At 35.6% G+C, this 14039-nt stretch overlaps 2 protein-coding genes across 3 annotated transcripts; one reads left to right on the top strand and one right to left on the bottom strand.

The window, feature by feature from the left end:
- Positions 1–580: 580 nt before the first annotated feature.
- Positions 581–3148, top strand: LOC103406417 (jasmonate-induced oxygenase 2). The gene is made up of 3 exons (XM_008345403.4): positions 581–1170; positions 1696–2026; positions 2719–3148. Exons 1-3 carry the CDS (start codon positions 674–676, stop codon positions 2974–2976), a joined length of 1086 nt encoding a protein of 361 aa, XP_008343625.2. The 5' UTR covers positions 581–673; the 3' UTR covers positions 2977–3148.
- Positions 3149–10332: 7184 nt separating this feature from the next.
- Positions 10333–13452, bottom strand: ALF5 (PHD finger protein ALFIN-LIKE 2-like). 2 transcript variants are annotated; one of them, NM_001294358.1, is given in 5 exon segments: positions 10341–10935; positions 11047–11164; positions 12515–12737; positions 13119–13151; positions 13278–13378. In NM_001294358.1, coding segments are annotated over 5 exon segments (711 nt in total). In that variant the 5' UTR covers positions 13366–13378; the 3' UTR covers positions 10341–10686.
- Between the last annotated feature and the right edge of the window lie 587 nt (positions 13453–14039).

Genomic DNA, 14039 nt, shown 5'->3' with positions numbered 1-14039 from the left:
GATATTCTTTTTCGTTTGTAAGTGAGAGGTCTTATGTTCGATTATAGCCAAAAGTAAATTCGAACCATATTATTACTAGCTCATTGTGAGGCTAATCTCACTCCCTCCCTCTTAATATAGATAATATCGTTTGTAAAAAAAAAATTTAAAAAAAATTTAAAAAAAAGTTAAGCTCTACATCTAAAGTACCCTTGTATCTGATTGAAACTTGTTAAAAAGTTTGTATATATATTTCACGGGATAATGCTAGGGAAACTAAATTTGGAGACTAAGTTTTGAAAGCTAAATGACATGAAAGTTGATGATTAGTTTATTACTTAAAGATTGATAAACGTGTTTATTCCTATTAGTAACACATGATTTAGTTTACAAATTGAGTCTCCAAATTTAATCTTCCTAACATTATTCATATTTCACGTCTTTCTTTCACGTCCATTTCTTTCCCCACCACTATAGTTACATCCCCACGTTTAACTACTGTTCCTCCGCACTGTCATCCACACCCCATGATCCTCTCTCTATCTCGCCCCTCAAAACAGAGAAAAAAATTGTTGTTCTTTTTAAAGTTGGTTGTCATGATGTCATCCCGCTCTACATATACACAATTGTTATCTATATATACATACAAACTACAAAGCATCGAAAACTTGAACTCCAAACTATTAAAAACACCATGAGTTGCCCACAGGATTGGCCAGAGCCAATAGTCCGAGTACAATCCTTATCCAACAGCCCCGTAGTCCCAGATCGATACATCAAACCCCCACCTGATAGACCCACCTATATCCCATCATCCGATATTTCTGATCATGCCAACATCCCAGTTATTGACTTACAAGGCTTATCCGGCGAAGACGATCGCCTGCGTGCCGCCACGCTTAGCCAAATCTCCGAGGCCTGCCGTGAGTGGGGATTCTTCCAAGTGGTGAACCACGGCGTTAGCCCGGGACTGATGGACAAAACCCAACAGGTTTGGCGGGAATTCTTCCACTTGCCGATGGAGTTGAAACAGGCGTATGCCAACTCACCAAAGACTTATGAAGGGTATGGGAGCAGGCTTGGAATTGAGAGAGGCGCCATTCTTGACTGGAGCGATTACTATTTCCTTCACTATCTTCCGTCGTGCTTAAAGGACTACAACAAGTGGCCTGCCCTCCCTGATTATGGAAGGTAGGTTTCTAATTATTCATACTTAAGTAATTAGTGTGTGGTTCTCTTTTCCGTTACGTATGGATAGATGGATGGATGGATGGATGGAAATATTCGTATTTGAATAGTACAACTTGTTATAGTAAAAATATCACTATATTAAGAACTCGTTGATATGTTTTGTCTTCCCGATTTCCTGTATGTTCTTCATAATCATAAATCATCCCTACTAATTATTTGTATTGCATGCTTGGGAAAACAAAAAAACAGCATACGTATAGTAAGTGATATGTGCATGCTCAGGAAATAAAATTAGTCTACAGTACAAGTGAGTTGTACTTAAATTTTTAATAGTTAGTTTCACGTTAAACTTGTCTGTTGGATTTGCAACAATATTTACGATTTCTCTTTTAAGTCGAAATGTCAAAATTTGAATTCCTTGAGATGAATTTGTATATTTTTTTTCCTTATTGTGGAAATTTAAGTTGTGTATCTTTTTTTTTTTTTTTTCACGATAATTGAGTTGTGTATTTGCATGGTTAATAGGGAAGTAATAGATGAGTATGGAAAGGAGGTAGTGAAGCTTGGTGGGAGGATATTGAAGGCTTTGTCACTAAACCTTGGATTAGGAGAAGACTTTCTTCAAAATGCATTTGGTGGCCAAGACATTGGGGCATGTCTAAGAACTAACTTCTATCCAAAGTGCCCCCAGCCTGACCTGACCCTTGGCCTGTCGTCGCACTCGGACCCCGGCGGAATGACCATTTTGCTCGCCGACCAACAAGTCCCAGGTCTACAAGTCCGGAAAGATGACGCTTGGATCACTGTGAAACCAGCTCCACACGCTTTTATTGTCAATATTGGGGATCAAATTCAGGTGATTTTTCTACTACTTTTTTTTGTTGGTTTTATTCGTTTATTATATTTATTTTTTCCTCTAGATTAAGCTCATATAAAAAAAATATTGAAAATTTTTTACACTAATATTATGGTTTAGCTATATTTTCATCTTTCGATTCTCTTGGTAACAAATTCGATATCTTATTATCAGCTGACTCATTATATGATTCCGCATACATCATCCATTCCAATATTGTTATATTAAGTATTAAATAAATATAAAAAAAAGTATGGTTTACCAATATGCATGAACCACAAGCACATGGAGGGGTCAACTTGTGATGGGCTGCTCCTCCTCTTCCTTACCAAGTCATACAATTTGGGTCAAAACGTGCCTCTTTTAATAAATCCATGTGATGGAGTCATATTTCCATGCCCGCTCAAAACAGCAAGGTGCTTGAACAAGTTGTGTGCCAAGTGATGATTGTTCGGAACTTAAACGACATGTGTTCGGAACTTAAACGACATGCATTCTCAATATATTTTGCTTTTCAAAAAATGAATTGAAGAAAAATGAATTGCTATGTTTATACATGCAATTGTGATAGAATATTGTTTAAAAAGATACTATCGACAAATAATCACTCATTCTGTTTCTATCAATATTCTAATTTTTATAAATTGAACTATTTCTCATATGGTATTGTCCAAATCTTTGTTTTGAATTAGGTCTTAAGTAATGCAACGTACAAGAGTGTAGAGCACAGGGTCATCGTAAACCCAGCTAAAGAGAGACTCTCGTTGGCCTTCTTCTACAATCCGAAGAGCGACATACCCATTCAACCGGTGAAGGAGCTTGTAACGCCGGACAAGCCTGCACAATATTCTCCTATGACGTTCAATGAATACAGGCTTTACATAAGATTGAATGGCCCTCGAGGAAAATCTCAAGTCGAATCTTTAAAGTCTCCACGAAATACATTGTGACATTAATTAATTTTCTTCACCACAAAAATTACATGAATGTATGTAACGATATCTTTGTATTGCTTCCTTTGAGCTAATTGTACATCTTGTAATCATGAAAGGATGAGAATATGGTCAAAGTATAGTGAAAAAAATTGATTAATTAAAGAAAATGATTGGAGCTAGCCAGAAATCATTGTATTAATATTGCTGAATGTTTATGGGTCTACAAGGATTCAAATTGCATCAATGACAATTGACAAGGATAATTTGTCTTACTTTGGGGCAACAATAAAATACTTCGACACACATGATATATTTATATTCATGAGTCATGTCTGCTATCTGTTGGTGGGGAGATTCATAGTTTTTTCTTGTTTCTGTTGAGAATGTCCCATATTAATATGAGGAAAGACTTGTATGAGCTTATAAGTAAGTTGAGTTAATCCTCATATTGCTAATTGGTTTTATGGTAAAGTAGGTTGTCTCACGTGTAAAACTCAATGGCCACACAAGCGCTCCATGTCACCCTGTTTGTGTTGTCCACATGTTTGCCTTGAAAATTCGTCATACGTGAGGAGGTGTATTGAGAATGTCCCACATTGAGGGAATGAGAGACCTTGCATGAGTTTATAAATAAGTCGAGTTACTCCTCATATTGCTAAATGATTTTATGGTGGAACCTCAACTTTCTTTGGTTTCTTTAATTACTTGATAAAAGAGAGAGACAAAAAAATTATGAGAAATGCTAAGGAGACTCGCTCAAAAGTGGGACTCTCTATGGAGTCTATGTCACCTCATATTTTTACCACAATATTTTATAATGTTAGTACGAAAATTAACGTTAAACTGCAAAGCTATAAAAATAAAACATTAATATTTGGAAACGCATCATAATATGTATTAGAAACTACCTAATTTCAATTGATCATGCGCGTAATATAGTGCCATCAGCCATCGATTGTCTTTGACTAATTGATTAAATGTACGATTTTTGACTAGCTCCTCCATCTTGTACATTAATCGTCATTACAAAGGAGGAAAATACATTATTTAGCATGCAAAAAGAATTATAGTTGTCATTTGAACTAACAAAAGCAGTAGTTTAGATCAAATATCAGGTTTTGTATCCGATTTTTAATGACCCAGCTCTTGTCTTACTGAACTTTATATTGCACTAAACAAAAATATCATAATTATAGAAAATACGTGTTCATTGTTTAATTAATTCTTATATTTGTAGAATAATACTTTTATCCCCGCATATCTCGCATCTTGCAAATAACATATCTTTACCATATATATTTTAATAATTCGAGCCGTTTCATTTCTTTCTTATCTTCATTTGAAGATCAACTTTACATAAAAACCATTCGAACGGACAAAGATCGTTTATGCATCAAATGTATCAAACAAATTGACAGAGTGAATATAAATAATATATTTATGATGAATCGTTCTTTTATTTAACACTTGAATGATTAACCAGCCTCCAATTCGATTTTTTTTAGGAATGATCTTCATTTGAAGAGTAATATATTAAATGATATGGATTATGAAATTTTGTACGATTTTTTTTTTTTGTCAAAGGCAAACATAAACTTTATTAATAGAAGAATATGTTATATGAGATAAACATATAAACAAGTTGTAATTAGGCCAAAAAGACCAAGAAGCCCAAACAAGATTCATCAGACTTAGTCTGTTGACACAAGTCTACACCGCCACAGCCACAGTACAGCTTGCTATTCCATTGCTTGGGTTGGCAAAATTTTTACGAAAAATTACTGGATGAAGTGGAGAGATTTTTTAATGTGATCGGTACATGGGATGGTACACCACATGTCACTAAACAGATGATGGGATATGTGTGCTAAAAAGTTAATAACTTAAAACATAAAACTTCTCATCATTCCTATTAAAACACATAATGTACCACTTATATTCCCGTCGCAACTAAAAATTGTTATCCATATACCATTAATAAAGGCTTAAAGCCGTGCTCTAGTAGAGCTTCAATTTTCTATGCCTCAATTCTGTACAAAGTCAAGTGTCTTTAATTTGTCGATTGATTGCAATAACATTTAACTAATAACAATTCATCACGTGTTCTTTATTAATTAAGTAGCTTTTTATAAGATAAAGTAAGATTATTGACTCATATGTCTAATAAGTTTGTCGTTCGTAATGTACATATCCAAATTTATCTTCTATTTCATTTTAAATTGTTGATTTGTTGGACAAATGTTGTGGTCGACATCTCGGCAGTTTTGTTGGGTTGAAATCTGGAACACTATGTTTACCATCAGAGTTGTATATTTTAATCATGGTGATGTCTGATGTGATTATACATGGTGGTCCTTACGAACCCGGATCCTAATAATCTGAATCTAAGGATTCATCGATCCAGACCGTTGAAATTTAATCCAACGGTTACAATTATTATAACTTTTAGATGAGCTCCTTGCTTGTAGCCGTTTGATCAAATTTCAACAACCTGGATCATTAGATCCTTAGGCTCAGATTTATAGGGATCCAGAGAGGATCTGGGTTTGGTCCTTACTAGAGAGAAAATTTTCATTGTGACTGGAACACGCGTGGTACACCACGTGTTTTTATATAAGTAGTGAAAAATTATATTTTTAAAATTATTAATTTTTTAACACATATATCCTATAATTTATATAATAATATATAATATATCATCCCGTATTCTGATCACATTAAAAAATCTCTAAGGAGCTGCTGGAGATGTGTAGGACCCCTTTCATTATCCATCATCAAAATCCAATGATTTGTTGTTTTCTTTCTTAATTAATTATATTCCACTAACCTACAATTGTGGCATGTGTGATAAACTTTCGTTGGCCTCCAGTCTAGTCTCTGCCGTGCGGTCAGCCTCTCCTATTTTCTCAACTACAATTCTAATTAATTAATATTTCAAGAAAATCACTGAATCTAACAACTTTTTAATTCGTTTGGTGTAGAAGATTCGATTAAATAACTCATAAACTAAATACTGGTGGAGGTGACGAACTTTTTATCGTATGGAGAGTATAAAAGATAAGTTGTAAAATATGTTGATGCTTTATTATTTTATAGGAATTGAAATGGGTAAGTTTTTGTTATGAATCTTTTATCTTTGACTTGTACAATATTTTTTTTATTTCTTCATTCAACTTGCACCAAATCTAGTGAGTTGTGCGATATAATCTAATTTTAAGCACCAAACCATGATAGATTATATGCAAGTACCAAGTTATATGGTTGTCTATGATGGCACGTAGTCCCTTAGAAACTTGTTGGTTTAAGTCTACCATCAATGGTCAATTTTAGGTCACATGCAATTGTCCAATCCAGAAGATCAAAGCCCTTCATTTCATTCCGCGTTCTAAATTAAGATATCCATTAGGGTTAGCTACCAGTAGTTGTAATTGTAGACAAAAGGACCATGGATCATGGCCAATTGTCAGTACCAATCTGTATCAATCACTTACAGACTATGAGAATGCAGCAGCACCTTGGAAGGACGTAACCACCTAAATTAGAAAAGCTCTTCTACGATGATGACAGATTGAAGGTAAACCTAGACTAAGCAAAAGAGGATGTGAATAAGCACAGTGAGATTCTCTTTTCAGGTCACGTTTGCAACTGTATTTACGTATTTGTTTTTGACATGTTACTGATTTATCGTCGACGTTTATCACTCATCTACACCATGATAGCTTCCAAAAAGAAAAAGAAAAATTAGTATCCGGTCCTTAGTTACTAATGTTATTTGATTGAAACCTTATTAGTTTTCAGATTTTGATTAAAGTCCCTAACATTAATGCAATAATGAATTTACATGTCAGTTACATAATTTTTTAAATAAAAATTAATAATTGATTTAGGATTTCAATACTCACACCTTTATTAAACTCCTAACTAATTTTCAATTCAAAACATTTCCAAAATAAAAAAAAAATTAGAATAAGTTTGTACCCCTTAATTTTTTATAAAAAGCTTTCCAATTTTTTAATCTTATATGCACCCATTCATGTGATTTTTCAAATTTTTAATCTTAAAATGTACCAATTCTTAAATATACCAATTTGTTGTAGTAAAATGTACCTTTTTTTATATAAAATCTATTCATTTTTTTTCTAATCCATTTTTAAACTCATATGGGTACATTTTTTTTTCTTGATTTGAGAATGTTTCCATGTCAAATTTAATCAAAGAAATTTACTAATTTTATTAAGCCTAATATCGATTAGTTTTTGTGTGGTTTTGAAGAATGTACCCATGTCACATCCCGGCCCGGGGCGGACCACTTCCCCAGCCCGCTCCACCACCGTAGCACGGTATTGTCCGCTTTGAGCCCTGACCACGCCCTTAGGGTTTTGTTTTTGAGAACTCATGAGCAACTTCCCAGTTGGTCACCCATCATGGGAGTGCTCTGGCCACCTTCTCGCTTAACTTCGGAGTTCCGACAGAACCCGAAGCCAGTGAGCTCCCAAAAGACCTCGTGCTAGGTAGGGATAAGAATATACATTTAAATATCACTCCCCTGGGCGATGTGAGATGTTACAATCCACCCCCCTTAGGGGCTCGACGTTCTCGTCGGCACACTTCCGGCCAAGGATTGGCTCTGATACCATTTGTCACATCTCGGCCTAGGGTGGACCACTTCCCAGGCTCGCTCCACCACCGTAGCACGATATTGTCAGCTTTGGGCCCTGACCACGCCCTCACGATTTTGTTTTTGGGGGAGTGCTCTGGCCACCTTCTCGCTTAACTTCGGAGTTCCGACAAAACCCGAAGCCAGTAAGCTCCCAAAAGGCCTCGTGCTAGGTAGGGATGAGAATATACATTTAAGGATCACTCCCATGGGCGATGTGGGATGTTACAATCCACCCCCCTTAGGGGCCCGACTTCCTCGTCGCCACACTTTCGGCCAGGGATTGGCTCTTATACCATTTGTCACATCCCGGCCCGGGGCGGACCACTTCCCAGGCCCGCTCCACCACCGTAGCACGATATTGTCCGCTTTGGGCCCTGACCACGCCCTCACGGTTTTGTTTTTGGGAACTCATGAGTAACTTCCCAGTGGGTCACCCATCATGGGAGTGCTCTGACCACCTTCTCGCTTAACTTCGGAGTTCCTACAGAACCCGAAGCCAGTGAGCTCCCAAAAGGCCTCGTGCTAGGTAGGGATGAGAATATACATTTAAGGATCACTCCCATGGGTGATGTGGGATGTTACAACCCATATTTTGGTACAATAATTTTTTTGTTAATTTTGATGAATGTACCCATGTTTATATACATATATATATATATACACACACACACAATATATTGGAGAGTATAATTTATATTTTAATCATTTTAATCCACAAATTATGGGTTTTTTTTTTTATAATCTCATTAATACAAATAACTATAAATTTCAATTTTTAATTTAAAAAATATAGTAACCTACATATAAATATATTATCACATTAATTTCAGGAACTTCGATAAAAATTTGAGAACCAACAAGATTTTAGTAAAATAATATTGATAGTTAGGGACCGCATCCAAAGTGTACTAAAAGAAATATTAACAAACGTTTCAACTGTTTTACTTATATGTACACGCAAGAATAAGGACATGCAACTTTGAATCAGTCATATAATCCAATGCTCCAACCAATAATTCAAGCATAATATATCTCATAGGGAAGGATTAAAGTATTGATTTATATGTGGACACGTCGACTCAATTTTATGGAAATAGTGAGACATCGATATCAACGGAAAGTTCGGGACAAGTTACTGGAGAAATATTAGGAGATCAAAAATGAAAAACCCTAGTTGGTGTTCATGAAATTCATCACTCGTATAATTCAAAAGGCATTTGAAGATGTAGAAAAAACAAACAGAGCTGGTGAAAAGACTCGGACGAGAGAACCGCCCCTCTGCTACAGTTCTTTAGCTTTATTCCTGCAACAAATGTATAAACAATGAGTGTCCTCGGATCCTAATATATCGGTGTATCGACGAATATTTGAATCCATAGATTATTGGTGAAACAATAAACTAAAGCATCTACCTCCAAAGAATAAAGATATTTATGTCATCTTAATTGCAGAGAAAGAATAAAAGTTGCAGAGAATGAACATGCAAAGGGGTTCATGCATGTAAAGGCTACGATTGCAATTTCCAAGTGGGAGCGAACGGGAGGTGACATTTCATCATTAAATTAAGGGCAAACTAATGAAAATGGTTTGAAAACTTTAAGTTTTAACGATAAAGATAAATTAAAAGGGTAAAGTGAATAGTATCAAGATTGACTTTTTAGTGTAAAAATATGATTTTTTGTTAAAATAAACAGTACCAGAAGCTTTTCGTTAAAATTCTCTTAAATTAAAGGAATAAACAAGTTTCTTCAATGGTACAGTGCGGTGCTTACATAAATACGAGCACGTTTCTTTTAGAATTTGTTAATAATAATAATAATAATTGTTATTATTAATATCATAGTAACTAGATCAAGTCCGCATCCATAAAAAAATAAAATAAAAATATAGAAGAGAGAGTAGTTTGAGAAAAATATGAGAAATACAGCGTGGAACAGTTTAAATTTATTTTTAAAATTTTAAAATATACTTATGATATGTCCGTGAGTAAGAAAAAATAAAGAAAAATTTAGGTTCCGTAAATTATATTACTCCCTATAATTTTGTGAAGAAAAAAAAATCATTTATCTCTCTTTTATTTGACAATTTATATTTATTTATTAATAGGTAGTTTAAATAGTAATAAATAAATAAATAAATAAATAATATATAAGATTGTGAGGTGGGCAATGTCACCTGAATTTTCTTAATTTTTCTTTTTGCTTTTGGACTTAATAATTTTGTGATCACAACGTTCACACAAAGCTAGTGAACAAGACTTTGGCGTCATCTGAGAAGAAAATTGTAAAATGACAACATTTGAGACCTACATTGGTGATATTTTGTCGCATACTCGATTTTCTAATTCCATGATTGATACACACTTGACTCATTTCATTGATATCACTTTTTTTTTTTTAAATTATACACGGCTTCGTATACAAAAATTTCGTGCTTATGAGTTCGGATTAATAACGATTGAACCTATTTGTCATTTTTAAGATATCGATTCTGATTGTGTCAAACTGCAAATCACACATTAAACTATTAAAAATGAGAATATTTAATAATTTCTTCGATAACTAAAGTAAACAAGATCAACATGAGTGATTTTTAACAAACTGAACTACAAGTACCTTGCTCTTCGTTTAACTACCTTTTGAACTAGAGGAAATGAAAAATAGAAAGAAAAAAAATTCCCTAGTTTTATTTTGAAATTAATTTCACAAAACTAGCCAAATATGAGAACTTTTGTTACCCCGAGATCGTTTAAATTGCTCCCAAGAGGATGCATAAACATCATAGAACAATTCAGAGCCAAAAATCAAAACCATAAACATCTTCTAATAACGAAAACTCAAGAGCATTCCATGAATAACACAAATGAAACGAGATCTACTTTGTACATTAGAGGAATACGGAGGGGCATATATCCGAAGGGAGAAAAACGCTAGAAGAAAAAACCACGGCGTCATGACCACTACCATGGCGGCATGACCCGAGAGTAGGAACAGAAATGAATAACAATGGCCAGAGAGTATCTGCTGACCAGACATAAGTGCCCCCGAGGTTTTTGTTACTCATCACTACTTGCTCTTCTTTGTGCTGCAAGAAGGACATTTGTACTGCTGAATGTATTCTGCCTTGGCTGGTGTTACCTTGACACACTTCCCATGGTACCACCTCTCGCAGATGTCGCAGCCGATCCAAAACTCATTGGCACTGTAATTTCCCCCACAGCTTCCACATAGGGTTTCACTATGCTCATCTTCATCCTCCAAATAGCTTACATCATGTACCTTACTGTTGGTCCTTACTTGTCCGTCAATCGATCTCTGCAAAGACACAAATTGGGTCATAAGCCCAAATTTTGCATAAAGGGAAAGAGTATGCAGATTCGTTTTGGCAGTCAATAATTTCAGAGAGAGAGAGAAAGAGGGCTTCACCTTTGAGTTCCTGGATTTACTTCCGCTATCCCCACTGGGCTTGTCTTTTACGGGCTTCCTTCCAGTTACGACTTCAAAGATTGTAGGCAGATCATTTGTCAAGCTAAACAGACGCTTCCTGTTCCAGGATCGATGGTCCCCAAATCACATTTTAGTTTCATGTTAGTTTCAACATGTTGATAAAATAAAGGAAATAATTTGCATGAACATGAACTGGTGGAGCAACGGAGCATTATACACTTTATTCCAAGTGCCCTCAATGAACAATTTCTGCTGAATCAGGGAGCTAGAGGCCGGGGCAGAAAAATGTATACGAGGGAAGTGAGAATGAAAGTTCTGGACTGGATGTATGTACTATGTAGAATCAACAGCTTCACTGATATACATTGCAATTGGTTGTGTTCTTTTTTGGTCTCAGACAATTGTTTATGCAACTATCAGAATCCCGTGCATTTAGAACTAACTTCCCAAGAATGCTTAGCAATCTCACCGGTTCAAATAATAGGGATAGAGATCTTTTTTTGTTCAACTTGAGTCAAAGAAACAATCGCGAGTTCATCCCAGAGAAATCAGCACCATGAATTCTTAGACATTAAAAAAACTCTTAACATAGTCCAAGGAAACGCAGTTTCTTTTAACTTGAATAGGAATTCACAAAAATTCAGGAAAGTTTTCTTGCCTCATACATTCTCTATAAAGACACAAACTCACAGCTACTTTCATAGGGTCCTTGAGAAGGTCCTTAGCTATTAACTCAGACTTTATATTGAAGAGGCATTGATTCCCATCCTTGTATGTCTTAGCCTACCAGACTTTATATTGAAGAGGCATTGATTCCCATCCTTGTATGTCTTAGCCTACCATATTTGATCTAAATTCTAACGACTGAAAAACGCAACTCATTTAAGGACCACAAAACAGAATGTGCATATGCAATACACACATATACTTAAGAAGTGAAATGCTGTACGATATGCTTCAAGCAAAATTGGTAACCAACATATCTTTTGTAGAGTAACAGAAGATACTAGTTCTATAATAATTAAAAGAGGCATATTAAAAGGGGGAAAACAAGAATAACACAACAAAAGAGACATACGCCAAGAGCTGGTCTTGCTGGTGTTTTCAAATAATCAACATTGACAAACGATACAATATCACACCCCCTAAGTTTATCATCATCCTTTACAAGTTTCGGCCATCGGCTGTCAACGAATCCTTGCAAATGCAATACTAATCTTTCGTGCAAACAGATAATAAGAGTTGATGAAACAGTAAGAGGACATGCTGGAAGGAAAGATTTTTGGTAAATGCACGAGAATGTAGAAACCTTCTGGTAGAACCCACAAATCAAATAGTAATGTTACTTCCACAAGTAGCAGACCAAACATACAAACATGAAATGTATTTGAAATTTGAATCCAATAAAAATATCCAACTGTCAGCTCTAGGACAAGAATAAACAAACCTCTCATTCCGATTAAGTCGAGCACCAAAGTAGAAAGCCACAGAGAGCAACCAAGAATCGCTATGTACTGCAATCAATGACAGCCAATCTTTACGGTTCATCCCATCTCTTGCAAAATTGATGCCCAGTGCAGGCTCGGGAAGCTCCGGGGGAACTTCCTCTGCCGGCAGGGTCACCTCCCACGACTCATCTGGGTGTCCATACAAGCACAAATTCTCCTTCTCTGAAAGAGATTAATCGTACAAGCTCGTAACTATAGAATCCGAAATTCAACAGAAGCATCATTCATTCAAATTAAACTAAACCACCACTAGAAAACGATGAGTAGAATCAATGAGCGGAAATTGAGCAACAATGCACTTTGTTAGGTTACCTACAAAACGCAGAAATCGAAACGAAAAACTCTAAATCTTACTTGTTGCAATATTCCTACCTAGTCAAAACCTATGACGACTATTATCCTCACTTGGAAAATAAATTTGACACAAATTAAACACCAAAACAATAATTAACAAATAAATAAACGTACTTAAGCTCAAGCCTGTATTTTCACTCAACTTTCTCGGCAACCAAACAGAGAACGAAAATTGAAACAAGAAAGTACCTGGATCGCAAAGGGAGTAGAACTCGTCCACATCTGAAAGTACAAAAAGGAAGCAAAAGCGTCAATGGAAGTCACGATACAAGCAATGCAGTATATGTATGAAATGAAACCGAAACGTAGAGAGAGAAAGAGAGATGTAGAGAGAGAGAGAGAGAGAACCGTAGGTGAGGGCGCGAATGACGGCGGAGCGACGGGCGCTGTAGTCCTTGAAGATCTCTTCGACGGTGCGAGGGCTGGACGATGGCATTTTCCCAATTTGTTTGTTATTTGATTTATATTTTTGTAAAAACAGAAGAGATGGATTACATAAGGAGGAGACCCGGGATTTCAATCGGGCTTGGGCTTCAGATATTGTATTGGATTTTTCTCATAATGGGTCATGTCAGATAATATACATCGAATTTGTAACATATTTACTAATTACTTTGTTGACCAACTCTGACCTCTTTAATAATGTGTGTGGACTCACCTGTATTAGAGAAGCGGTCAATAATGTAGTCTACAAAGATAGGTCAAATACTAGCGCTCTTGTCTTTATTAGTAAAGATTGAGCGTTCGAAATTGGGACATCTTTTAACATTGAGAACAATAGACTAAAAGCTAATTGGTCGAACACAATGGGTAGAAAATGTCCAAGTTAGAATCTTGGTCTATAATTCTAGCTTTTAGTCTTGATTTTCAATCCTCGTATGATCTTTCGTGTTAGGACAATGGATTGGATTAGTTGATTCAAGATATGGGTCATTTTTTCCTGTTAACTAAAGTAAAAAATGGCGGGGAGTCCGCATGAAACACATCCAAACATCTCTTTCCAAGTGTCAAAAAAGTTCCAAGCTCAAATCTTGAAAAATGGCGGGGAATCCGCATGAAAGCACATCCAAACATCTCTCTTCCAAATGTCAAAAAAAAGTCTCAAGTTCG

Source organism: Malus domestica, chromosome 01, assembly GCF_042453785.1.
Source record: "Malus domestica chromosome 01, GDT2T_hap1".
Classification (NCBI taxonomy): Eukaryota; Viridiplantae; Streptophyta; class Magnoliopsida; order Rosales; family Rosaceae; genus Malus; species Malus domestica.
The sequence above is the reverse complement of the archived record's forward strand: the minus strand, read 5'-3'. Positions and strand labels throughout refer to the sequence as shown.